Raw genomic sequence first — 27,751 nt, 5'->3', positions numbered from 1 at the left:
AGTTGAAAGGGCATGGTAAGATAATGTCTGGTACATGCTAGCTCTTCAAACCACTTTATTACGGTTCGATCCCCTGCTGAGAGTCTGCCTGTCCACCCCAGATACACTGAATCAGACGAGTCATTCAAAAAGCCAACTCTCAGAGAGGATCCAACTGCACTAAAGAATGCACCTATTTGAAGCCCAGGTATATACGGCTGGTAACTCGGAGGGCACTTGAGCCGCCACCCACTATCCCAAACCAAAGTCACTGCCAAGGAGTTGACTTTAGCTCGTTGTGACCATTAGGAGAGAGTGGAACTGCCCCTGCGAGTTTCTGCGTCTGTAGCTTTTCATGGGAGTAGGAAGTCTCATCTTTCGCCTGTGGATGGCTGGTGGTTTCGAACTGTTGAGCTTTCAGTTAGCAGCCCAAGGCATAATGGGCTATGCCACCAGGGCTCAGCCCAAGGAACATAAATAACAGCTTTGCATGTCCTCTTTTCACCAGGGATCTCAAAGCACTTCCTAATGAAGCTCAAGCCATCCCACGCAAGACAGATAAACTGGAAGGTTAGTGCCAAACGTCTCAGCCCCACAGCGGAGGTCTCAATGGAATCCAGGTAAATGAACACCGCTTCACGAGTCTAGCGTTTTATTTCGCCAAGGGTGGTGGTGTGTGTGTTTTGTAAGTGGCTGCTCCTAGCACATACCTACTGAGCTTCTACAACTAACAGAATCCAGACCCTGGCAGTTTAACTATTATTACCCATGTTTTAATACGGCCACGCTCATCAGAATGGCTGTGTTCATATGTCAGCTTTCACCTCAGTCGCCTTCATAGCTTAGCTTTTCTCTTGTTTCTCTGACAACAACCTCTGAGAAAGGCCCGCGCCCCTGAACAATCGCACGCACAATGGCGGCACATAAATAGCATTTTATTGTAACCCAGCATGGAAGGCCTTGCCTTTTCAATTATTTTTAGCTTCTAGTAAATTCCAAACCTTTATGCAAAAATGTATTTCACCACTGCGTGCTTTTTCACAGGCCCGCATATCATCGCCATAAACCGACGACGCTTAACCCTTCCCAAACATGTTCTCCCGCCGGGCGTCAAAACCACAGGTTTAGAGATCTGTGCAAGGGTTTGACTGTAATATTAAAAAAAATGAACTAGGAGTTTCCTTTAAGAAACAGGATCGTTTCAGAAGGTGGGGAGGGGAGGGAAGGGAAGGAGGAGGACTGGGAACCAGAGAGAGAGAGAGAGAGAGACAGAGGGGTCAGCGATGGTACTCTGGAGCGATGGCAACTAATGTCACGAAGCAAAATGTGTATGGAAAACGGATCGGCTCTGTAAGCCGACAGCCCATTTACAATACAAAGTTTAAAAAAAATATGAAAACAAATCCACATATAAGCAGAAAAAGCAGCCTCTAGAGATTATAGTCCTGCAAGAGCATACGGTGAGAAAATATGAAGACCTGAGCTCAACTTGTCTTGAAAGCAGGTTCATTTCTGGGCTCAGAGGGATGATACTACGAGATGGGGGGTGGGTGGGTGGGGTGGGGCGGTCAGGGGATGGCGTGAAAGTGAGGCTAAAGGGGCTAGAAAGAACTAGAAGTAGATAGTTTGTGCCTAAACAGAGCAGTGTGGCCCTAAGTCAGCGTCCACTGCTAGCTGAGCTAAATCACCGTTTCCTTTGTGGGCTAAGAGTCTGAGCTCTTGTCATTTTTAGCACGTGTTCCTGCCGTATCAGAAGGGAGGTCGCCACAAGACACATTCTCAGCTGTTGCCATTATACCAACCCAGAATCAAACCCTGCCGGCGCTCCAACTCTGCTGCCAGCAAATCCATTTCCGTTCACAGCAAGCTGGGCTGGGGTTTCTCAGACTGTAAATCGTTACGGGAGCAGCCAGTCTCATCGTTCTCCTGAGAGGTGGCCGGCGGGCTTACCTGTTAACCCACAGTGCCTCCAGGGGTCCCCCCTAAGGAACCAAAACATCGATTACCCGGTAGAGTCAGGCAAGCAACTGCATTTTGTGCGGCGAAGCAGGTGCACAAAGTCGCCAGTTCTCATGATACTGATGGTGAGGGCGGAGTGCTTGCTAAGCCTGAACCATCAAGTGTTTTCCACAGACTAACTGAGCCTCGTGACAAGCAGGTGAGGCCAGCGCAAACGACGGTTTGAGGAGGAAGCACTTGGTGGTGGGAAGCATTCTGAACTGGTGGACACTGGTGGACTCCAAACCAGGCCACCTGGGAACCTGGGTCCAGTGCGGTCAGTACGAGAGAAGCTGGGAGAAGTTGAGTGGGTGTTGCGTGCTCTGACGGCAGTCATTCCCAAGACAGGAGCTGGGCGAGGCGGTATCTTTGTAATTGTTCCACCACAATCAGGTCAACAGCTGGACACTCATCAGAGACAGGCTGTGAACCAGCCAGGAGTCGCTGCATCTCCACACTGTGGTTCTGCACCTAGTTATGAACATGACCCCCAATTTGATCTTCAGGTCAGGTCAGTGAACTGAAGCTCTCTTTCTTGTCCCAGGAAATAATGCATACAGTTTTGCAATGCACCATTCTTTCATCCTCTGTGTTCACGTAGTGATTCACTTGATCACTCACTCACCCTGCATAAAGGGGATGAACAGCTCATGAATGGGCAGCTTCGACACTCTGGAAAGTGGGGTGTGTCTGTTTAAGAAACGTCAGGGCACATCTGCCATCACTCTCACCTCCACCCTCCCGTAACCTCTCACCGGTTCTGCAAATAGGTCTGTAGAGACCTTCAGGCTTGTCCCAGCTAAGCCATTTCCTCCTCTGTGACCCGAGTGAACATTCTAAAGTGCACATCAGATGATGTCCAACCCATTAGGAGCTTGTCATGCTGGAGAGACTCCTAAGGGTGGTGACCGAGGCCCCAGCGTGTTCTCTTTCTCGTCCACCCTCAATGTCCCAGTGCCTCCCTCTTCCACTGGTGCACTCCAGCCAGGATCTGCACCAGGTTCTGCCTGACCTCTAAGGCCTGTCTACGTGAACCCCTTCTGTCCTGACTGCCCCTCTCCCACTCCCTGACCCACTCAACTTCTCAAAGCCTAAGTCACTTCCGCTGGGAAGGCACCCTTGAAGTCAAGACTGGCCTTTCGATCCTTTCTACTCTGTGCTTTCCTGATGCCGGGCTCACGGCCGGCTGCCTGTGCTTCTGCACCAAGCAGGGGGCTTCTGCGGGCCAGGCACCGTGTCCTCTTCATCTTCCCGTCTATTGCAGGTGCTCAGAGAAGTATGCCAAACGAATGGAATTCAGCATTTTCGCTCCATTCATTAATTTGGGGCGGGGGCTAGTCATACATTTGAAACTAACTTGCTAGAATGAGTTTTCTTTCTAAAGTGAAATTTAAATATGGGGCGCTTTTCATCTTGCTCTCACTGCAGTAATACAAACGAAGCGGATTAATTTTAATGCTCCCTGGTACTGATTTCTGTGTCACTATGGTTGACAGGATCCAACTAGACTTTATGAGATGGCATTTGACTTTATGGAAGTGAACACGATGCACATATTTACAATTTTACAGGGACTTTAAGCTGTCATGCTGAAAACTGTTTATAAAACATTAATCAAAAAATGCCTCTTTAATACAATGCATTGTCTGAAGGATGCTAGAAGGTGCGTGTTGTAAATGGATTCTTTTTCTGACTAAAGTAATTTCCACCGAAAGCATTTCCCCATAGCTCTGCAAGTACACGGTGTGGGGAGATAAAGAGCACTTTGTGCCCACATTACTACCTGATCCCAACACTTGGGAAATCACTAATGTACAGCATGCCATATTTCCATGTCACACATGACACATTCGTCTAAAATTATCCAACAGAGTTTGACACTGCAGCAGATTCCATAAGCAGAGCTTTCAACTGGCATCTGCCAAGCAGGAGCTGCAAGCCCCAGCTTTCTTCTTCTGACAAACGGGTGAGAGTCTTCTTTCATCCTATACCCAGGATGCAAAGGATAAAACAGGATGTACAAGAATGAGATATTCCGCCCCTCCTCAGTTTAAATATGTTTATTTTATGTTCTCTGATTCGGAGTATTCCCTTTGTGTCCATGTTCAAGTTTCAATGGTGACTACTTTCTACTGGATGGACAGCTTTGGATTTTTCCTTGAGAAAGACACATTGTTCTTTATAGTGAAATGTGACTTTTATTTAGGCTCCTCCCCCTCCCCCTGAGGCTGCTGTATGGCTCATGGTTAAAACAAAACCAAAAACTTCACCTAGTTCATATCATTGTTCAGTGTTCATTTACGTGTTGGTGCACAGACAGTACCCACCATTCAATCACTCCTTCAGGCATCACAAACAGACGCTGCTTAGGCTGCTGTGACAAGTGAGTGTCGAGGGGTCTACTAGGAGGGCAACACCGACACGAGCACAGGTTCCCGTCGCCTACAAGCTCATGTCCTGACCACATCGGCGTTCTCTCTGTGTGGGAGGAAGGACTCACAGCAATCTCCACTGCCACTGGCTTTCACGGACTCCGGGACTCAAACCCTAGGCAGCACCTTACACGAATCTCCTTTGTCTTTCTACCTCCACCTCAAAATACCAAATTCCGTAGATGCTAGTCTCCATCTGCCACTGCCATCTCTGCCACTGCCACCTCCCCTGCTTCCACTGCCACCTTCCCAATTCGGCTCTTCATAGAATGGAGGCGAGATTATGCTTACGAGCCCTCTGACATAGCTCCCTGCCTCCAGACTCTTCCTCTCACCAATCTGACAAAGCACGGCCAAATTAATCTTCCTAAGACCCCTATTAATTACAGCACTGCTCAAGAACCACAGTGACTTTCCAGGCCCATTCATCACATGCTCTACCTATTTAACTGTGGTAGAGTAATAATACTAATAATGAAAGAACTGCCATTTCGTCAGTGCTCACTGTATGCTAAGGGATTTGCATGCATCAGCTCGATTAATTTTTACAACAGACGATGAAGGTAGGTGGTATTTTTCCCATTTAAAGATGAGGAAACGGAGGTCTAGGGAAGTTAACATGCCTACTATCATACAACTGGTAGGTGGTAGAGGCAGAACTAGGCCTCAGTCTCTTCTCATTTACTCAGCTCTATTGTTGTTCGGTGCCATTGAGTCGATTCCAACTCACAGTGACCCTCTGTACAACAGGATGAAGCACCACCAGGTCCTGGGCCACGCTCCCAATTGTTGTTGGGGTTAAGCCCATTGTTGCAGCCACTGTGTCAATCCATTTTGCTGCTGGTCTTCCTCTTTGTCGCTGCCCTTCGACCAAGTGTGGTGACTGGGACTTATGTCAACTAGACAGTCCTGGACAGCCTATTGATTGCATCACAGCCTGATGAAACCTCCTTGGTCAATAAGTCTTTCTGTATAAGAGAGAGATTTCTGCAGGAGCTGGACCTTGTGTCTGGTTTCTCGACCTCCTGTTGTACTGCCTGCTGATCCCAGGAACCGTCAGCAGATTACTGACAGTGGATCCATTTTGCTGACTTTGGACCTCTGAATCCACCAGCCTGTGCCTCCTGCTGCTTCTGCTTCATCATCCAGCTTCTTGTTCATCAACTTTCATGAATTAGAAGAAGACTGACCTGAACCAGACTGGACTCACCATTGTGTGAGCCATTTCTTGGTATAACTCTCTATATGCAACACATAGAAGTATCCATGGCTTTGCTTCTCTAGAAAACCCAACCCAACACAACAAGCACAACATCCTTTCCCAGCTCTATCCAAACCCAAACCAAATGCATTGCCATCAAGGCAATTCTGACTTATAGCATTCCTATAGGACATATTAGAACCGCCCCTGAGGACAGCTCAAGGCACAGCTCGTGGTTTCAAACTGCTGACCTTGTGGTTAGCAGCCCAACAACGGCCATTGTTGCTGGCTCAGACCGGCATTTCCCCTGACTTGGTGAGGACCGAGCCTTTGCCTAGCTCTTGACCCTCTGCTCTCCATGGCCCTCATGCCCATGCTTCCTTCAGGTTCACCTGGATGATGAAGATGGCCTATTTATTTCCCTCCAACATGAAGTGGGCCGCCCTATCGATTCCTTCTTTTCCTGAAGAACGAGGCCCCCTCGTCTCTTTGTGCCATACGATTTAGCATGTGCTTATGGAGTTTGTTCATGCCTTCTTTTTGTGCTGCTTTTTCCCCCCTAAATATAGACAAAAGGTTTTATTTTCCTTTCAATCTTTAACTTTTCAAGCACAGGGCTGGTACTCAATACACACATGATTATTTAAGAATACATACTAAACTAATGTTTTCTATGGCAAAAAAGACACAATTTTGAATAAATGCAACCAGCTTCTGTAAACTTTAAAGAGAGTGCATTCCCAGACCCTGCTTGGAGAAGATTATATTTCATATAGGACAAAAATATATTTGATTAGGCAGGAAGGAAAGAACAGGTCTGACCATGAAGCCCCAAATGAGTATTGAAGTGTGAAGAAACGAAATGTATTAGGAAGTGCCCACTGTGTCTGTTGAAGTCTAATATGATACTAACTTGCTCCCTGAGCTGAGAGGTAGCACATTGCAATCCCGTCTCTCCATGATTTCCTCACCTGAATTCACGCGACTGGTTTTCCCCTGATGTGCTTTCCTCAGACTCTTCCCGGAGTTTTGGAGAGTGCTGCTGGCAGTTCTTGGAGTTCAGTTGCTCTGCTTGTTAGGTGTTATGGTGACTTCACACTTTTGTCTAGTTTATTCTCAGAAACCAAATGCCCTACACCTTGTAACAAATCTTCCTCTTGTTCCTTACTGAGTCTTTCATAACAGCCGTGTTTCCTTCTAAAATTCATTGGGATAGTTCTCCTCAAGCCGCTATCATTGCCAGTCTCTGCCTTGTCTAACATACACACACACACACACACACACACACACACACACACGTTACCATCAGAGCTAAATGGTCACAGACAGTCAAACCGTGGCACTGACTGTGAACACATAGTCCCATCCTTTGCATCCTGCTGTAGGATCAAATCACCTAGCATGTGTGAATTCATGTGCAGTTTCTGGAGTGTGAAATAATGCCATGGAAAGGTATAACCACAATTTTGGAATTGTAGTTAGATGCTGATGCAGTGAGGAGCATTCTCAAGGAAAGCTAATTTCCAGCAATAACAGCTGCCATTTCACACAGTGATTCAGAATTTTTTTTAGACCTGTTATGTTGGATGTAGAATTTTTAAATCCACCAGTCTACATTGTCCTGGTTAGGAACACTGATTTAGGAGTCAGGCACTGCTTTGAATTCCATGTGTCCCTCTCATCAGCCATGTAACCTTGGTTGGGGAAATGATTTAATCAAGGTTTTTAGATCTGCAAACTCGATCTAATTCACTTTTTGAAATGAAGAGAATGTGAAACTACACAGTGTCTGGTGTGTGGTAAGCACTCACCCATTATGGGCAGTGACTAAATCAACAAACTTCCCTGCCCTAATGGATCTAACATTCTTACTTAATAAAAAGAAGAGAAGAGGAAAGGAGAGGGGAGGGGAGGGGAGGGGAGGGGAGGGGAGAGAGAGAGAAAGAGAGAGAGAGAGAGAGAGAGAGAGAGAGAGAGAGAGAGAGAGAGAGAGAGAGAGAATGACCCATAGTAAAGCTAGGCAAAGAACAAATTCCACTCAGTAATACACGGATGACACAGGGCAGTGAGAAAATGCAGCACTACTGTGTAGTGAAAGTGCAGTTGGGTAAAATGAACAGAATTGGCTGTTCCAATTATTATCTCTTCTAGAAAGTGTATAAAGAAAGGGCTCAACTCATCTGGTCTTTGGTCACTAGTTGTGCAATACACCCAGTGTGTTTGGCAACGGACTCCAAAGTCAGGTGGACTATGCGCAAGGCTGTGTTCTGGTCTCATGAACCGGTGTTCATTTTCTTCAGCTTCTGTCTGAGCAATTGATGGTGTGTTCCAGTCGACGTCTAGTCTTTTTTTGGCTGATGATATTGAGTTTCTCCATCATCTCTTCCCATAGATGTAATCACCTTGATCCCTGTATATTACATCTGGTGAGGTCGATGTGTATAGTTGCTGCTTATGTTGTTGAAAAAAAAAAGGCATTTTCCATAAAGAAGTGGTGGGTCTTGCAAAATTCTATCATGTGATCTCCATCTTCATTTTTATCACCAAGACATATTTTCCAACTACTGATTCTTATAGACAACTTTCATATTCTATCCACCAGCGATTATTAATGCATTTTGATTGCAAGATCAATTTAAAACTGAAGAAGTCAGAAGAATTTCAATTCCTTCATCACCAGCTTTAGTGGGTTTTGGGTAAATCTGAATAATAATTATGTTAACTGGGCTTCCTTAGAGGTGTTTAGATATTAACCTATCACATACCATATGGTATGTACGTTAAGATAGATCTTGAAATGATTTTTGGATGATAAATGTGACATCATTCCTTTTGAACTGGCCATTCCCAGCATAGTAAACCATGTGATTGTCCAACTCAAATTAGCCCTCTGATCGTTCATGGATGCTGGCAGCACAGTTTGTTCGTGTTAAGTCATGTCACATCACCAAAGGTAAGTACTCTGAGGAGGAAGCTGTCCCTGCCTTTCAATCGGAGGGGCTCGTCTTCCCACAGTATATTAGACAACGTTTCACTGCTATTCATAATGGTTAATCCCTCAGAAGTGGGCTATCAATTCCTTAGGTAGTCTGTTCTTAGTCCGGAAGCTCTGGGGAAACCTGTCCATTGTGTGTGCCTCTCCGAGTAGCTGCAACACTGTTGGAGTAGCTGCCAGCATCACAGCAGCACGAGCCCACCACAGAATGACACACTGACAGGGTTTACTGACACTCGCGGCATTGAAGACTGAAGAAAGCAGAAGAACCTTAAGAAAAACAGGAAAGGAAGAAAAGACCCAAGTGGATGTCAGAAGAGACTGAAACTTGCCCTTGGGTGCAGAGCAGCTAAAGCCAATGAAGAAATGACGAAGAGAGCCGAACAGACATTTGCAGAGTAGTTCAAGAAGAGAAAGAAAAGTGTTATAATATGCAAAAGTCTGGAGTTTCAAAACTAAAGAGGAAAACACTTTCAGTCTATCTCAAGCTGAAAGAACTGAAGAAGAAAAATCCAAGCCTCAAGTTGCAATGTTGAAGGATTCTATAGATAACATGTTGAATGACCCAGAAGTCCAAGCTGCACTGAAAGCATTAGTATAAAATAAGGCTCCAGAAATTGATGGAATGTCAATTGAAACGTTTCCACTCACTCACCAAGGCACTCACTTTACTACTTTGCAATGACAGCTACCTGGCCAACTGAGACCCATATCTGTGTCTCCTCCAAAAGAATGCAGAAACTATTTTAATGATAGACATATGGTAAATGGACACCATCATGATAAATGGAGAAAATATCGACATTTCCAAGGATTGCACTGTAATTAAATACACAATCAATGTTTATGGGAGAAGTAAAAAAAATCAAATGACATATTGAATTAGGCAACTCTGCTGCTCAAGACCAGTACGAAGTGTTAAAAGCAAAGATGTCACTGAGGATAAGATGCACCTAGCCCAAGCCATGGTGTTTTCAGTTGTCTCCTATACATATGGAAGGTGGACGAATAATAAGGAAGATACGAGAAGAATTGTAGTGCTGGGGAAGAACAGTGCAAGTGCCATGGACTATTAGAAGAACAAACAATCTGACTTGGAAGAAGTATACGCTCCTTCGAAGCAAGCATGGCTAGACTTTGTCTCATATACTTTGGATACATTTTCGGGAGAGACCAGTCTCTGGAAAAGGACCTCATGATTGGTAAGGCAGAGGGGCGGCAAACAAGAAGACGAGCCTCAAGCTGTCGAAGTGACACAACGATTGCAACAACGAGTTCAAAGAGATCAACAATCGCGGGATGGTGCAGGACCAGGCAATGTTTGTTCTGCTGTGCTTTAGGGTTGCTCCGCATCAGAGCTGACTCAACAACACTCAGCAACAACGGTAACATAAAGAAAGGACACCCACTTCCAGAATGATAGACATAGCTTGGTTGGCTGTCTAAGGCTTGCTAGAGCAGTCGAGAGTTGTTCTGCTGAGGCTGATTTATGACCAGGTTGGGTTTTGTCTGTAGTCCCCAGAATTGCATTCTGGTCATACTCTTGACCATTGGAGAATCTGAGCCCCAACTGTTCTGGTTCTTTCTAAATGGTGGCCAGCCAACTTTCAGAAGCTTTCCCGAGGGAGATGATGAGATGGGACAGGAGATGGGATTTCCCAGACCAATTGACGGGCTCTCATTGACCCCAAGTGAGGTGGCTGGTCTTTTGCTCATATTTTTTGAGGCATTCTAGCATGCGGATTGTCCTGCCTTATGCTTTTTGATGACTGTGTTAGTCCATGCAGACTAGAGAAACAAATCCAGGGAGACTCATATGTGTCTAAGAAAGAGCTTTATATACAAGAGAAGTTGAATATTGAGAAAACATCCCAGTCCAGATTAAGTCCATAAGTATGATATTAGCCCATATGTCTGATATCAATCTATAAAGTCCTCTTCAGACTCATGAAATACATGCAATGACGCCGAATGCAGGAAGATCACAGACCAGTGGGTTGGAAGTCTTGTGGATCCAGTGGTGGTGTAAACATCTCAGCACTGGTAGGGGTCTTCATGTGGCTCCTTTAACTCTGAAACTCTGGCTGCCTCAAGGTAGCTTCCTGTGGCTTCTCCTTGGAAATACCTTGCAGGTAGTGAGCCCCGAGTGAGAAAGTGTCTCTCACCTCCAACTAAGAAATTCAGCAATTCCCAGAATTCTCAGGAGAAGGCCATGACCACACAGAAGCCTCATTGGCTATGATCCGATTGACAGACTAGACTACACCCCTTCACTCTAAATCCTCCCAAGTCCCAAATTGGCACCAAGTTATGTAATTCCCACAATAATTTACATGTGTGCATGCTTTATGTTATTTTGTGTCACCCCATCCTACACGGACCATTCCGGCCGCATGTGTCTTTTGCATGACTTCGCCACTCCAAAGCATCTGTTGCTGTTTGAGGAGGCAGTGGTTTTGCTCTGTGATTCGACAAAGTCACCACGACTCAAAAACAAGCAACCACAACGATGTAAACAGAGCTAAGCCGTGAATGGATATTGTAACTACACTTCATTTCGAGTACAAATGGGTTGTTCCTGTTATCAACAACTTCTTCTTCTTCTTTGCCTTTGTTTGAAAGTCTACACAACTATAGTTCTTTCTAAACTCTGTAAGGAATCCCATACCCCACTGACTGTTGTTTTTCATAGGGTTCTCCAGAGCATCCAAATGAGGAGCAACTAAATCATGTGTGTGAATCGGAGCTCTCCAGTCGTTTTCCTCAGGGTACCGGTGTTGGTCCGGCAGACCCCATGTGTAGCTGGGGAATTCCAGATGGCTGAACGCCAGAAGCCAGGGGCGGTAGCTCTAGGATGTCCTCCAGTAGCAACTTGCCAGACCTCTGGTATAGAAACAGATGAACTTGCACTAGCTTCATAGAGAGGCACACGTAGAATTTTAATGGATAATCTCTGAAGCTTTGAGAATGTCATATTGTTATCTCTGTGGGAAGTCGATTCGAGGGGAAAGGACTGCTTGATTCTGACACGCGAGCCACACGCGTTCACAATATTAACATTGCGGCCACACATGCTCTCTCCTCTGTCCACGCAGGCCATGAGAGCCGCACCTCAGACACATTGTAAAGCAGCAGTTCTCAACCTGTGGGTCGCGACCTCTGTGAGGGTCAAACAACCCTATCACTGGGGCCGCCTGATTCATAGCAGTAGCAAAATTAGAGTGATGAAGTAGCAATGAAAATAAGTTTATGGTTGGGGGGGTCACCACCACATGAGGAACCGTCTGAAAGGCTCAAGGTATTAGGAAGGTTGGGAACCACGGTAAAAGCTTGGCTTTCATTTTGTGGCACCTTCAGGAGCTTTCCGATGGCGCTACGTAGATGTTGATAGAAAATGGTCTTGGGACGCTCATCTTGAGAGGCTCATCCTCACTGCACCTTTGCAACCAGAATTTAAAATAGCATTCCTGTTTCCAAAAGGGAGCTCTGTGCCTGAAAGAACAGGAAGATGAACGAGGATAGAAGGCTGGAAACTGGCTGGCGAACGCTGTACGTACGAGAAAGCAGCAATCTGTTCAGTAACGAAGGTGGCGAGGGGAAAAAGAAGGCAGGATTCCTGTTTCAGCCGCCCGCAGGCACACCGGCACATGGCTCCCCAGGCCGTCTCGCAGCTGGCGTGCACGGGCATTTCTGGTCCTCGTTTGTAGCAAATACTTTGTGTTGTCTACGTGTCAGGTACTAGTCTGAGACTCTCCTCACACCCACAGTGTGCACGTGGCTCCCGTTATGCTTTTACTTTGCAGATGAGGAAACCTCAGCTGTGGGTAATGGAAAACTGGGCCAAGCTCATTCCCAGCTAGGGGCAGGGTGTACCTGGGCCGTGCACACAGAGACTGGTTCCAGAGTCTATGCCTGAAGCAATCACTTGGTTAAGTGCTTATTTTGGAGCCTTAGAAGGGAGGTGTCTGAAAATACTAACACAGACTGGTACCAGGAGAGGGGACAAAACTTAAGGAAAAGCACATTCAAACAAAACAAATCTGCAACTTAACAAAGGTGGTTATGGCCTGGCCAGACTTCTACTGGCTTAGAATAAAGGCAGATGGATGGCCATTTTCTGCCCAGTGGGGAGAAATACAACCAGAGTGCTCCTTGGAGGGAGGCAAGAATGGCGAGACGTTGTGTCACGTACTGTGGACATGTTGTCAGGAGAGACCAGTCCCTGGAGAAGGACAGCGTACTTGGGAAAGCAGAGAAAGGCCCTGGACAAGATGGTCTGACACAGTGGCTGTCACTGTGGGCTCTAGCACGGCACTCTTGCGGGGAGGCCCAGGACAGGGCAGGGTTTTACTCTGTTGTGGCCTAGGTGGCTGTGGGTCAGAACCGACTAGCTGGCCCCTAACCCCAACCACAAAGGAAAGTGTAAGACGGTGTTCGAGCCTTCAGTTACCTGGGTTGTAATCCTATGACTTGGCTGATGTAAATAAAGCTGCAAGAAGAGACAAAAACGATCAGCTGGCGCTGTTGCTGTGTCGGAACAGGTACGTATGTTCTGACTGGAGAAGATGCTTAATGAACGGTCTGCGCGGAGGCGCCAGATGCTGACAACGAAACACTGAACTCTGCCAATTGATGGCTTCTCCCTCAGAAGATTAGGTACCTTCTCACCTGTCTGTCAGCGATGCAGGAGTAATTAGCACACGGGGACTTCACGAATGGATGGGGGAACGGAACAGCAGAGGCTTCATTCCGCTGCTGGCTGTGTCTTGCGGGAGGGGGGAGTCTTCAGGTTTATGGAGATAAAGGTGGGCAGGAGGACGGAGGGGACATCCGGCTTTCAAGGAGGAAACCTGGCCGATGCTCACACTCAGAGGATGTGGTGGCATCAGGAACAGAGTGAGCACTTCACGTACTGCACATGAAAGACTAGTTAGCAGAACATATCTGGCAGGGTCACGTCGGCAGGCTGGATGGCTCTGGAAGGATCTTGCCTCATTTTACAGAGCCGCACAGATGCGTTTTTTCACACGAGTGAAGGCAATCCCTGGAACCTTGTGAGTGTGAACTTTCACTCACTTTGCCACCCCTGACCCCCAGGACCCTAAGCCTGTTTCCCCTAATATCTGACATTGACAATGTTGTTGTCAGTAGACAGGACAACTTCTGGAAGGTTTGCAAAGTTCCGTGACATGTGTGACCCAGCGGCACATATGTAATGAGCAGAGTGCAGGTTCTACTTTTGGTTTGGTTTTGCATTGTCAATATGACCATCAGTCATGCTCTGGCAGCAGATTGCTTTTGCCGGTCAGGTACTCATGGTCAATGTCAACCTCACACGCGAGGCCTGTGAGGACTTTGAAGTGAGGAGTAGAAATCGGAGTTATTTTATTTTAAATCCTCTTGCGTGCCGATTTCTGTGGTTTATCTCGGCTAAATGCTATTCCTGCTAACCCTTCTCTGTCCTTTAGGTATTTTCAATGAATATGTATATATGTGTGTGTGTGTGTGTGTGTGTGTGTGTGTGTGTGTGTATATATATATATATATGGAGAGTTAGATGTTATTTAGAAGGTTATTTCTGGGCAGAGGAAGCATGGGAGAAAACCCTGAAGTCACTCCTGGAAATACCAGGCTTTTTAACTTTTCTCATCTCAGATTTCTCCTAAAGAGCTGACGTATCTAGTCATGACTAACACAGAGCAGCTGGTGGTTTTGAACTGCTAACCTCGTAGTTAGCCCAACACTTAACCACTTCCCCACCAGGGCTCCTAGTGTCCCCTGTAGAGCAGAAGTATTTGCACTGCCACCCTGGCAGCCTTTGTCAACCTTCCTGGCTTTATGCTTTTTCTGTAACACTGACCACCCTCGGAGCTGCTACATAGTTAAGTATTTGTCTGTGAGGACGCAAGCAGCGAGTAAGAACGCTTTCCTTCTTTGTCCACTGCCTGCTACATAGGACCAAACCAGTGTTTGTCACATGAGGAAAGGCATCATGTCGACGGTGTTTGAAAAGCATCATTTCCTTGGCATCTAATGGAGTCCACCTGCAGCTACGGTATCCCTGGGAAGCATCACTCCTACAATGTCACAGGCTTGGCTGCAGCACAGGACGAACCAGCTCGCTTCCCTGGCCCAGGACACTTTGGAGTTGGGTCCAATCTTAGCTCTCTTCTGGGGCCCAAGGTAATTGAGAGAAACCTATGGGGTACTCCCCGACCTCAAAATGGGCTATTGATATTCATTTCTGACGGTAGTGGTGGGAGGGGCAGTGGATGGGGACAGGAAGAGACTGATGCCGCCCTGTATGACAGCTGCAGGTTGGGTTAGTCTTGCCTGTGAAGGAATGTGGGGCCGGCTGACTGTCATTAAATAAGCACACCCCGGCTTAGAGTGTCTTAGTCAATGAAGCACACAACTGGGGAAGAGACACGACCACATCAATTACGGGGGAGATGGCACTCTGAAGTGACAACTGTTATTCATCGATGTTGGTGTGCAAGTGGAGACTGAGGGAGAAACTTCAAGTGTGTGGGGGGGGGACTTCCCTTCAACACGGTAAACAACTGCTGTTCTATGATCTACACTTTAGTACTGCTAGAGGCAAACGTTCTCAACAGGTTAGAAACACACACACACACACACACACACACACACACACACACACACACTGTGATAAACGACAGATCAACCGGACCAGCGACAACAGAATGGAGTGCCTCATGCTTCTTGGGGAATTTCTCTTTCAGCAGCGGGGCGTGTGTGCACCCATGTTGGTTACTAACATGTGCAATCGATCTCTTCTAACCAGGGTGTGAAATATGGGCTTTGAAATAAATGAGAAAGTATGGGATGATTTGTTTCTGCCTCACAGAGAGGACAACAAGAGTGATGAGGATTCTGTGTTCCATCTGAGGTACCTCCGGTGCAACATGCGGGGCTTGGGATATCTCCGTGCCTTTGGGCTGTGGGGGAGACAAGGGCAGGCGGACCTCAGCCAGTGAAGCCAAAGTGGCTTCTGCTCCATCACGTGGCTCAACAAGTGGGTGGCAGACACTATCGCACCGCTCTGATGTCCCCAGGAGGTTGTGTGGTGCAGCAGAAAGCAAGTGCGCTCTAATGCCGCAGACCTGGGTCTTCCCTCTTGACTCTGCCACCAACCAGCCATATGATCTAGGGCTACCTTGTCCTAATACCCTATTATGCCAGTGGGCTATCTGCTCAGAATGAAGTGCAAATCACACTGTCTCCCAGGGTTGTAGCTTTCAAGTGATTCTGTAGGTGAAATATTCTGTACTGTGACTGCGTCCGGCAGCACACCCAGAACGATACCTACTGGGGCCATTATTATAAGTAGCGGCACTTACCCAATTAAGTTATGCAGCCCAAGTTTAGACTAGTGTAAACATGGAAGGGGTTGCTGCTGAATTCACCCAGGATGAGATCTGAAGCTCTTCTACACTGTTGGAGACCGGTGGATGTCTGGTGAGGGCTGCCCCAGGGACTGAGACTTCCCACCATGGATGCCACCAAGCCTACACTGACCGTCTTCATCTGTTCACAAGCATTCGTGACGAATGTCTACATATGGTGGTTTCCTCTCCTTTTCTACGTCTGTTGGAAATCAGTAAGTCTCTTGCGTTTCTATTTTATCTTTCCACCCCACCTATTACAGCTGAGACATTTTTAGAAAAATCATATATATTTCATTCTATACAGGGATTTCTAGCAGGGTTATTTTCAAGTACTAGACACTCTGGTTTTACTTCAAATATGCTTATATGCTACCACCAGCTTTCCAAGAAGACATGGTCTTAAAACCACGTCCTTCTGGAGTGAGTGCTAGACAACTAACAGGAAATGATGGGTTTATTTTGTTCCTTATAAAGTACTGGCATGCGTCCTCATCCAAAGGCTGAGGTTTAATCAGGCTGGTACAGAGGATATGCAAAAGGACACTTGAAGTCAGGGAACTCCCGCGCCCTCCCTCCCCCGAAACAAACAAACAAACAAAGTAAACTCTAGCTACAGATGAGAAAAACTGGAGACAGATTTTGTCCTTCTTAGGATACAAAAGACTGAAACCAGAGGGTCAGGAAGGGCTGCTTCTCAGAGATCAGGGTCCAGGCATATGGTGTTTACATTTTTACTTATTTATTTATATACAGTACAAGTGGTGAAGACACCACACATTCTCACCATTGGACCTGATAAACAGAGACAAGACTCAATTTGCCTGCGGTTTCATTTCATTTGGATCCACCATCAAGAACCTGGAATGCAGCAGCCAAGAAATCCCAGGACAAATATTGCATTGAGCAAATCTGCTGCAGGACCTCTTTAAGATGTTAAAGAGAGAAGAGGTCAGTTTGAGGACTAAGGTGCACTTGACCCAAGCCCTAGTATTTCCAGTCACTTCCTATGCATGCGCTAGTTAGACATTGACTAAGGAAGGATGACTGCAGCAGATCAAACCGCTTGAATGATAGTGCTGGCAAAGAATGCAGAAAGTACCATGGACGGCCGGAAGCACAGACAAATCCATCTCGGAAGAAGTACAGCCAGGACGTTTCTTAGAAGCAAAGATTGTGAGACTTCACCTCATGTAGTCAAGACATCTGGTCACAATGTGGGAAATGGATAGCATGCATGGAAAAGTAGGAGGCCGAGAAAAAGAGGGAGATCCTCAATGCGATGGACGGACACAGCGGGCTCAAACATACAGGCCAATGGGAAAATGCCATCGGACGGAGTAGTGTTTCATTCCACCATACACAGGGCTGCTATTGGATAGAGCCAGCCACATGGCACACATCCTAAACACTGATAACTTACGTATCTCCTTTTGGCTACCGATGAGATGAAAACGTCTCTTAACTGTGGGGTACACCATGGCCAGAGCAAAATAACAACATCCCAAAACCTCCAAAGTCACTGGCATTGATTGCATTGATTCTGATTCAGAGAGACCCTACAGGACAGGGTAGAATGGCCCCTGTGGACTTGAGCGGCTGTAACTCTTTACAGGAGGAGAGAGGCTGAGCTATCTCCTGCTAATTGGCTGGTCGTTTTGAACAGCTGGACTGTGGTTGGTAGCCTATCAAGGAACCTCATATGCTACTGGGACCCAAACAGCTTCCTTCTGTTAGCGTACATCACTTACATGAAAGCTGACAGGCTGGTCAGCTACTCCACACTCCCCCAGGTTCCTGGGTTTGTGGGCCGCCAGCACTTCTGGAAGCCTGGGATCATGTGGTAGTTCTCACACTTTGGTGTGCCCAACACTCTCTGTGGAGTGGGTTACAACAGCCAGAGTCCTGGGTCTTGTCTTCAAAAGTTCAGGTTCAGTAGGCTTGGGATATGACCATAAAGGACTCAATACCAACACTGATGCAGCTGGTGCCCAAGACATCAAGCCTGCCTCCATGGAGTCGAACTCTGGGACAAGGTAGAACTGCCCCCTAGAGCTTCTAGGGCTGTCATCTTTATGGATGCTCACAGAGAACCACACCTTTCTTTTTAGGAGCTGCTGGTGGGTTTGAACTCGGACCTTTCGGTGAGCAGCTGGGTGTCCTTGAAGGTGGCACAGCTCCAGCTGTGTTTGTTACTGTTATATGGACATGGGACACGCTGAGCCAGAGCTGACACCGCTGTCACAATCACAGGTGTGGAGTAAGGCTGGGAATCCGCATTCTGAAGTGTACAAACTCGCTGCCTCTTAGTGGATTCTCATTCACGGGGTCCCTACCGGATGGTCCCTGTGGGTGTCTGAGACCATGATGCTTGAAGGGAGTATGCAGCCTCAGTAATTTGCAGGCAGGGGATTAGAGGGTCAGTCTAGTCTTAGAAAATGTTGGCCTCGTGGCAACCCTCTGAAATACTCAAGACACACTTTTAAAAGCCAGATCAGTGAGGCCTGACCGCTAGAGGAGTCCTGAGCTCATGAGACAAAAACTTTCAGAGCTGCTGGTGGACAGGACTGCCCAGCCCTGCTCATATATAGCACTTTCTGCAGAACTCCCACTGCCATGGCTTTGATGGCTACCGAGCAGGCTGGGTTCGATGTGGGCTGGTTACTGACCCTGCCCACGTGGGTTTTGAGGCCTGGGCCAAGTTACGGTCCCTTTGGAGCCGCACTTGCCCTGGGCTGGCTGATGGTGGGAGTGATATGGCTAGTGAAAATACAAGAGAGTTGGAGTGACCTGTGTGTGCTGGCTGTGTGTAAGCCCCGCAGAATTTAATAAAGTAAGGGGCCTCCCACGCACATGGGTAGTTGTTACTCAGTACATATTATCAGGCACTCACCAACAATTTTTTTACTTCTTTTATGCCGAGGATACCCCTCTGAGCTGGGCCATCCTACGGGTTAGGAGTCTTTCAAGCAACGCAAATGGAATCATAACTTACCTATCAAATGCCATTCCTACTGCTTCCATGGCTTGTTCTCAAACTAATGCACTATGAATTTTACTGGAACTATGTAAACATGGGTTAGTGCCAAAGACATCTCTGTTGCACTAACACTTGGGATGCAAAAACCGTTGGCGTTACATTTGTTTTACTTGAAACTGTCTGAAACTAGGCTTTGTGCTACAAAATCATGGAAGTCAGCTTCAGTGTTTTTTGTCTCCTTTTGTAACCACTCAAGACAGTGACAAACACCGTTTGCAAAACCTGTTCAGTAAACTCCATGTCCCAGTACCGGCCTTTCAGGGGCTCTGACCAACATCCTGCTTAATAGGGTTCTCTAATGCCCCGGCTACTTTCCACAGAGCACCCAGGTCCCCACCCTCCCAGCGACCTCCTGGAAACCACTGTCCCCTGAGCGGGAGAGCTGGGCACGAAAGCAGGCAATGATCAGGCCTCCAGCATGCACGTGCGCGAGGACTTGATGCTCGGCGATGGCATTTACGAGCTTCTCTTAGGATGTAAGGAGAAGCGATGTTCAAATCTACAGGCTGTCCACTTAGCAGTGGAAACCCCGCGTGTTAACACCACCATAAATAAGTCACCAACTACGAAGAAGAAATCGACTTCTGGATTCACTGTGCTGATCTCAGGTTGGCAGCGAGCTCTATCACAAACACATTTGCTATATTGGCCTCTAGAATATTCCCTTTCTGTGAAAATAGTCAACCAGTACTCCACTGAGGATTTTCCATTACTTTCCACCGACTTCCGTTTTCTGTCTTTCACCTGGATTCCTACGTCCACTTCGTAGGCTCTTGTCCAGCCGCACCCTGGCTGTTAGTTTTCAGGAATGGAGTGCAGGGGGTGTTGCCTCCGTCACAGATAAAACTGGTGTGCAGGACCCGCTGTGAATAGGACATAGCTTTTCACGGATAAAGGAAATCGAAGGAAGGAGCCAGTTGGTGACTATGCCACATGGAAACACATGATTCTGGGAATGATTATAGATATTCAGTATTTTAAAACTGAGTGTTTTATAATGATTCCTTCTAAGTACTGTCTTACTTTTAAACTAATAATAAAACTAATAATAAAAGAATTCCAACCCATATGGTCATACATTTCCAATACTTAGAATCCATACAGCACATTTTGGTCTTCAAAGTACTTTCACAAGCTATTATCCAATGCAGCTCTACAAGTTTAGGAAACTGAAAATCCTGTCTCAGACAGGGCTAGGGTCTGGGATATGCTTAAAAATGTATTATTTTTCCTAGAGAAGAAATTATCATTTTTTTGGTATACAAAAGAATACATAATTATTGTTGCTAGATGTTGTTGAGTTTAGTCTGACTCAAAGCAATCCTATGTATGACAGAACCAAGCAATGTCTCCTGGGCCATCCTCACAATGGCTCTTTGTCTGCGCCCACTGTTGCAGCCACTGGGCCGATCCATCCCCGTGAGGGCCGCCCTCTTGATTGCTGCCCTTCTATGAAGCAGGATGACCTTCTCCATGGACTGGATTCTCTTGGCAACACGGTCAAAGGACGGGAGATCGAGTTTCACCATCCTTTTCTCTAAGGAGCCTCCTGGCTGTACTGTTCCCAAGAATGTATAATTACAGACTGGCTAATGTTCGAGGTTGTACGAGCATCGTGACTTATACTGCTTTAAAAATATGTTGCTTAAAGGCGCGATGATTTGATTGAGATAACATACTTCGTGTGTCACAAAGCTGTGGCTACGTTTTGAGGAGAAAAAAAATACCAGAAATAAAAAACTTTATGCTAATTCCATTTCCTCTTGAGAAAATGATCCAAATCCTATTAGAGGACCTTTTCAGCTCAAGTTGCAGGTCAACCCTTTCATATTCTTGAAAAGCTTCCAGTTAAAACTGCAAGCAAGGTCTCTCCAAAAGTTTATTTCCCCTATGATTTATTTTGGAGGTTATATATTTTTTAATCCCATTAGGAAACCGCCACGGCCTTATTTTCATTGCTGTACTATTCTGACATAATGTACTCAACAGTCCTTCTTAGAGCTGTTTTCCTTTGCACACAGAAGCGGGGAACCACTGTTTGAGCGCAGAAGGGAAACGGCCATTGTTGAATACAGACTTACAGAACGTCAAGCTGCAAGGAAGCATATCCACCGTCTCAATCTATACACGAGACGACGGAGGCTCACAGCCATTAAGTGCTTTGTTCTCCTTGCTGGCACGAGAACTGCAACTCGAGCGCACACGGCTCGCCCTCCTCTTTCCAGAAGGCTCCTGCACACCAAGGCGGCGTGTCCTCCTTTGCCTAATGTGTGGTGTGTCACAGTGCCGCGTAGCTGCGATCACAGGCCTGACAGAAAGAGGACGCGTTAGGAATAGCTTCCTGGATCTGCCTTTGCAAATTCAAAAACAAACACACAAAAACACTCCCTGATCTGGAGTTGAGTTCAACTCAGAACGGCCTTATAAAACAGAGCAGAAGTGTCCCTGTGGGTTGGTTTCTGAGGCTGGAGCTCTTTGTGAGTGGAGTCGGCCTCGTTTTCCTCCCACAGAGCAGGTAGTAGTTTTGAACTGCTGAACTTGGGGCTAGCAGTCTAACATGTAACCCACTTTGCCACCGGGGTGCCTCAGTTTTGTATACTAGTGTTTGTAAATGGCTTATAAATGGCCAGACACATAGAAGACTTTATAAAACTTCACTATAACACTATATAATCATAATTCAATTTTGAGGTACTTTTGAAAATAAAGCAACACTGGGAGTCTCACAATTGACTGCTAATTCAGTGGGCACACTCTGAGATTAGGTACTTTGTATGGCTCAAAACCATTAAAAACAGATACAAACATCCACGGAACCGAAGGAGCACACATCACCTCAAACATTCTCTTTCTGGGTGGTGTGCTTGGAAAAGGCTCAGAACAGTAAAGCGGCCTGGCCTTTCCACAAGGAGATCTCCTAGGGAGCGTTGGTTGGGTGGCTGTGCACAGAGCCGGGGCGGAGAAGGGGGCAAGCTGCGCTTCGGCTTTCACGATGCAAACGGCCTGCTCACTCGCATCCAGAGAGCAGCGTCGAAGGAGAGAAGGCGCCGAGAGGGTTCATGGTTCTTGCGACAACCCTCAGCAAGGGGAGCTGTCTGGACAACATATGAACTCCCCCCCTCCCCCCCGGCATGGAGACAAGGAGCGGCGCCAGCAAGCCCTGTAGTATTGTTCTAGATGAGCACAGTGATCATCCTGCACGTCCTCCAGGCCGCCTCCTGCTTCCTGAACGAACTCCAGGGAACGGCATCATGTCAGGCTTTCCAGATGGATTATGTGAAGCCATAGCTCAATGTCATTTTCAATAGGAAGCCTCATAATTAAAGGTCAAATAGTCACTTCATCTGCAATCAATCAATAGAAAAAGTACTAATGCGGAGTACTAATCAATCAATGGCAAGGGCACTAATAAAAGCAATGAATCAAATTCCGCATGTGTGGGGATGCAAGTGCGTGGACTCGTTTGAGATGGGCCACAAGCAAGAACAATAAGAGAAACAGAAGGTTCGCTGGATGAGAGAATATGCGGGACGCGTCTGAAGCAAGGGTTTCATCTGCAGTTTATTAGTACCCGGGAACCCTTGCTGGCAACGATCTAGTCTTAACTAGAAACACCAGCTCTCAGAAGAAGTGGCATTTCCTAAGGCACACTTACTGTATTTATGCGAGTGGCGATGTTAAAGACGTGCATGTAAGGCGCTAGAAGCAGTATCATGTGACAGTGGCTGTGCCAAAGGAAGATCTGTTTCTGAATCGTCCAGTAGATACTCACAGTTCACTTCTGGGGAAGGGAGAGAGGAAGCAAAATTCCTTTCATGTTTCCCACCTCCTGCTTCCTGAAATAAGAACTCTGCATCTTTCGGGGGGGCTGTTTTGTGGGGTTGGGGGGAGATGCTCTTTCAATTATATGTGTATAAGAATTTCTGCTGGGCTAATTCTCTGTAGCTCAGCCTACTGCCATGACATAGTCTCTGGGCCAGCGATGGGAGGTCAGCAAGAGGACATATGCATAGGACCTTCTGAAAGCTGACGCTCTTAAGTCAGGCATCCTCAAACTACGGCCCGTGGGGCACATGCGGCCCGACGAAGACATTTATCCGGCCCGCCGAGTGCTTTTCTCCGTTTGCTTTTTTACTTCAAAATAAGATATTTGCAGGGTGCATAGGAATTTGTTCATAGTTCTTTTTTTTAAAGTTCGGCTCTCCAACCATCTGAGGGCCACTGAACTGGCCCCCTGTTTAAAAAGTTTGAGGACCTCTGCTCTAAGTGACAGGGCTTAACAAGGCCCATCCTAGCAACAGGATTCAAATACTCCCTGATATAGGTGGAAATCAAGGCATTCCCAGAGCATTGCGTTGAGTAAGTCTGCTGCCCAAGATCTCTTGAGAGAGTTGAAAAACAGGGAGATTACTTTGGGAGCTAAGGTGAGCCTGACCCAAGCCATGGCTATTTTCAGTGGCCTCCTATGCATGTAGCACTGAAACACTGCATACGGAAGACCCAAAACCATCGGTGCCTTTGAGTTGGAGTGCTGGAGAAGAATATGGGAAGTGTCATGGACTGCTAACAGGGCAAACAAATCTGTCTTGGAAGAAGTACGACCAGAGTGCTCCTTGGAGGCAAGGATGGGAGGCTTTGTTTATATACATTGACGCACTGTCAGGAGAGACCAGTACCTGGAGAAGAACCTTGTGGTTGGTAAAGTAGAGGGGCAGTGAACAGGAGGAAGGTCCTGGAGGAGACGGATGGGCACAGTGGCTGCAGCCATGGGCTCAAGCATGGCAGTAGTCGGGAGGACAGCGCAGGGCAGGGCAGGGTTGTGCTCTGTTGTGCTGCACAGGGTCACCATGGGTCAGAGATGACTGGGTGACACCTAACAACCACCCAGGCCAAGGGCCTTCCATTCCACCTCACGGGGAGAAGACAGCTGGCCATGCTCATAAATGAAACCTAGGACACCAGGAAGGGAAGCCAGGAGTGATCAGGAACGAAATGATATCCGAGTTGGAAGACATCCTAGAGATTCATTATTAAAGCTCCCTAACTTTAGGGCTGAGGAAACAGGTGTCTGGGGAGGTCTTAGTAGATGAAAGAGCATGAGTATTCAGGTCTGGTAATTCTAAGAGAGTGGTCTTACTATGAACCGAACACGCCACCACCAAGTCAATGCCAGTTCACAGTCACCCTATAGGGAAAAGGGAGAACGGCCACTGTGAGTTTCCAAGACTGCAACTCTTTATGGGGTAGAAAGCCTCCTCAGCTTTACCTGCAGCAGCTGGTGGTTTCGAACTGCTGGCCTTGCAGTTAGCAGCCCAACGAGTAACCACGATGGCACCAGAGCTCCTGTCATACTATGAACGTCACTCAGAATTTACATGCCCTGTTTACTTAGACACTATTCTAGTATCGCCCTGTAGGATCTGAGTTTCCCATCTAGTTCATGGGAAAATGCTGCAAAAGTAAACAAACTTCCAAGTTTACCCAGCCCTTTCCCGAAAAGCGACCATTCATGTTTGGTGTTCAGAATACCTGTCTGCTTGTCTGGCAATCAAAGCGTGTGGCTTTGCGGCATCAGTAGCATGCAAAGTCGGAAGAATAAACGGGTAGCTATAAGCCTGCAGTGCGTTTCTTGGGGGAGAAGTTTTTAACCAATACTGTCAGCTCCAGCAGAGAAGACCATCATAGGATGACAAAGAAAATCCACGTTAGTTTTCTTGACGCAAGCAAATTCCTGGGGGTGGGTTATGTTTACAGGCCCATTGCAGAAATGCCCTTAGTACACGCTGGGCTCGGCATGTGCTGTGCTGGGCGGCACTTGCCTCCTTTATGACAGTTCCTTACACCCTAAGAGACCTGGATGTCGGACATCACAACACAATACTACACACAGGGAAAAACAAGGGCAAGACAACTTCTCTGAGGTCAATAACTAAGTTGCTTTTATTATCTGAATATCTATGTGATGGGGCCAGGGTGATGGGTTATTGGAAGTGGTTACACAAGTTATAACTAATACAGCTAATAATAACTATTAATAAAAATGAGTAAAACCACTTCTAGAGTGCCCACTATTTGCCAGGCACAGCACCAGGCTTCTTTTTCACATGTGTTTTCTCATGTAATCAAAAGCAATTCATACAGTAAGAGGGATTACACCCATTTCGTCATGTTATCTACCCGTGAGCTATTATTATGTCCGCACACTGTGTTAGGCATTTTCGTCAGTTTGTTTTTAGTCTTTACAATAACCTTACAAAATGTGTTGTTCTGCCCCATTTTACGGAGGAGAGCGGTGTGGTCTAGGGAAGGGAAGTGATTTGTTCAAGGTCGCAACCAGGGGCTTTAGAAGGTCTGTAAGCTTTCATTCTGAGTATGAAGATGACCGTGAGACTGCACTGTGGTGCACCGACCACATATTTAACTCATTCAAGTGAGCTAAAGACCCGGATACCTAAGAGATCGGTCGTTTTCTGAGTTTGCTAAGATTGATAGAGACGCTATCAGACAAAGATGCTTGAGATCAGCAAAACCATAATGAAACACCTTTACTTTCTGGATTATAGACTGCATTTCTGTAACATGAAGCTTACGGCAGAGCAAAGTTATAATTCTTCATCGGCTGAAGTGAGCGAGTCCTGTGTCCAAATGAGTTTTTACGATGTTTCCATGCCGGTGTCTACCACAGCATGACTGCCACGCCCCAAAGAGTGTGTGCATGGTGCATCTTTCAGTGAACTTCCCATCACTTAGAGATTTCTAGTGAAAGTATCAGTTCCGACCATCGGACTGGTTAGCAGTGTAATGCCCCTGAAGTAGAGAATCTAAGTGGGAAAGGACACTTTCCTCTGTGATCCACTTTTGTCCCTTCAAGACTTATTTACTTCATCCTCACGTTCAGATTACGTTAATGCTGACTGTGTTTCTTTTTAACTAGAGCTAACATCACATCCCACGAGGGGCTTCGAACTAATGTCAGTATTGAATTAGAGTCATAACATCATCCCCACCTTGTTCTAAGCTCCCAGCAAAGTTTCGTTTTCCAGGGCTACCTGAAAAAGTCGCTTCCCCAGGTAAAGCTTCTGCCAATTCCTTCTCCAGATGTAGCTCCCACCCATCCCCTCTGCCACCCCCTGGCTGTTCGTGTGAACATTACATGGAAAGTCATTTATGGGAATCAAAAAGCATTATTAAAAATTAGGCTAACTCGAATCCTATTACCTCCAGGCCCTGGGCAACTGGCTTGTGCAACAGTGTTTCAAACAACGAATCACCTTCACTTTTCATTGTGCTGTGTCCCGCCGGGTGGATTTCCAAATCACAGGATGCAGCTGAATGCGGGAAATGTGAGACGCCGGTTTTCAAGTGTGCCGATCACTTACCCAGTGTGAGAGATTTGTGAGTGGAGCAGAAGATGACAGCCACCGTGTCTGCTGCTGTGAATCCCGACTTACTCCTGGGGGGCGAAAACAGATTTTCACGAACACTGGCACCAAGCGCCTACTTAACACATTAGAAAGCCACTGCAGTACTCACCTGCATGTTCCCTTCCCTGTGACAAATCCATGTCTAAATGCATCAGCCCATTGGAGTTTCTTTTTAGAGAATCATTTATGAGTAATCTGTCTATGTGGCCGAGGTCTTGCCAAGTCACAGGCACGATAAAGTACATACAACATCCCTATTTACAGATGAGAAAACAGCTGCATGAAGGGCAGACCCAGGATTCAAACTGAGTCTGGCTTCTGTGCCTGGGCTCTCAACTACTATATCGTACTAGTGGACATAGGCTAGTCAGCATTTAAAACAAACCAAGCAGAAACCACATCCTTGAGCCGAAACCTGTTACATGGCATAATGGGTCATTATTGACACACGGGATCACAGTCATATTGCCGCGTAGAAAGAATTAGCGAATCACACGTAGAAAGGGTAGATATACAATTGTTTGTTGTAGTCTCTTCCGTTAGAGACTAGTCCATTTTGTAGATTTGCGGTTTGAAGGTATAGTGAGATGATTCATTCCTTGCTTAGAATTCAGGTTAGAGCAAGGGGTTACCAGAGGGGGAAGGAGGGGAAAAAGAGGAGTTAATACCCAGGGCTCAAATAGAAAGTAAATGTTTAGAAAATGGCGATGACAACAAATGTACAACTGTGCTTGATACAACTGATGTATGGGATGTTATAAGAGCTGTAAGAGCCCCCAACAAAGTGATTTTTCAAAAAGAACAAGGATTTAGGTAAGAGTGTTAGAAAATGGGAGAAGGCTCCAGAACAAGCATTCAGTAGCAAAACAAAAACAAAAGCTTCCCTAAGTGGAACCTGAATCATGTTTCCACCATCATATGCTTAACAGAGGAGGAAGGGCCCTGTTCACTGGTCATCCCCTGCTTTGGGTGGGGAGCCTTTTTCCGGCCAAGGGCAATTTGGATATTTATAATATCACTTGTGGGCCATCGTGGTCCACCGTGGAATTAACTCACCCCTAATGATGCCTGGAATTGCTTCTTTTTGGCGAGGTGTGTGACGTTAGGTGGCATGGGTGATTTCATGGGCCGTACACAGCCTGGGGGCCAGGTGCTCCCCATCACTGGCCTCGTTGTACACACAGAGAATATCCGAATGTCCCTCGGGTCTCCACTCAGAGAAGCCACCAGGCGCTCATGACTCCTACTCAAACTCAATTCCACCTTTTTGGTT

At 46.6% G+C, this 27,751-nt stretch overlaps 1 protein-coding gene across 1 annotated transcript in view; it reads right to left on the bottom strand.

Annotated features, from left to right (window-relative positions):
• Positions 1 to 27,751, bottom strand: part of SLC10A7 (solute carrier family 10 member 7) — a 289,125-nt gene that overhangs the window by 9,434 nt on the left and 251,940 nt on the right. Inside the window, exon 10 of the mRNA XM_075543721.1 lies at positions 26,434 to 26,507. Coding sequence (XP_075399836.1) covers positions 26,434 to 26,507 — 74 coding nt within the window. The remainder of the gene's footprint in view (positions 1 to 26,433; positions 26,508 to 27,751) is intronic.

This window comes from Tenrec ecaudatus, chromosome 3 (genome assembly GCF_050624435.1).
Source record: "Tenrec ecaudatus isolate mTenEca1 chromosome 3, mTenEca1.hap1, whole genome shotgun sequence".
In the NCBI taxonomy this organism is placed as follows: Eukaryota; Metazoa; Chordata; class Mammalia; order Afrosoricida; family Tenrecidae; genus Tenrec; species Tenrec ecaudatus.
The sequence above is the reverse complement of the archived record's forward strand: the minus strand, read 5'-3'. Positions and strand labels throughout refer to the sequence as shown.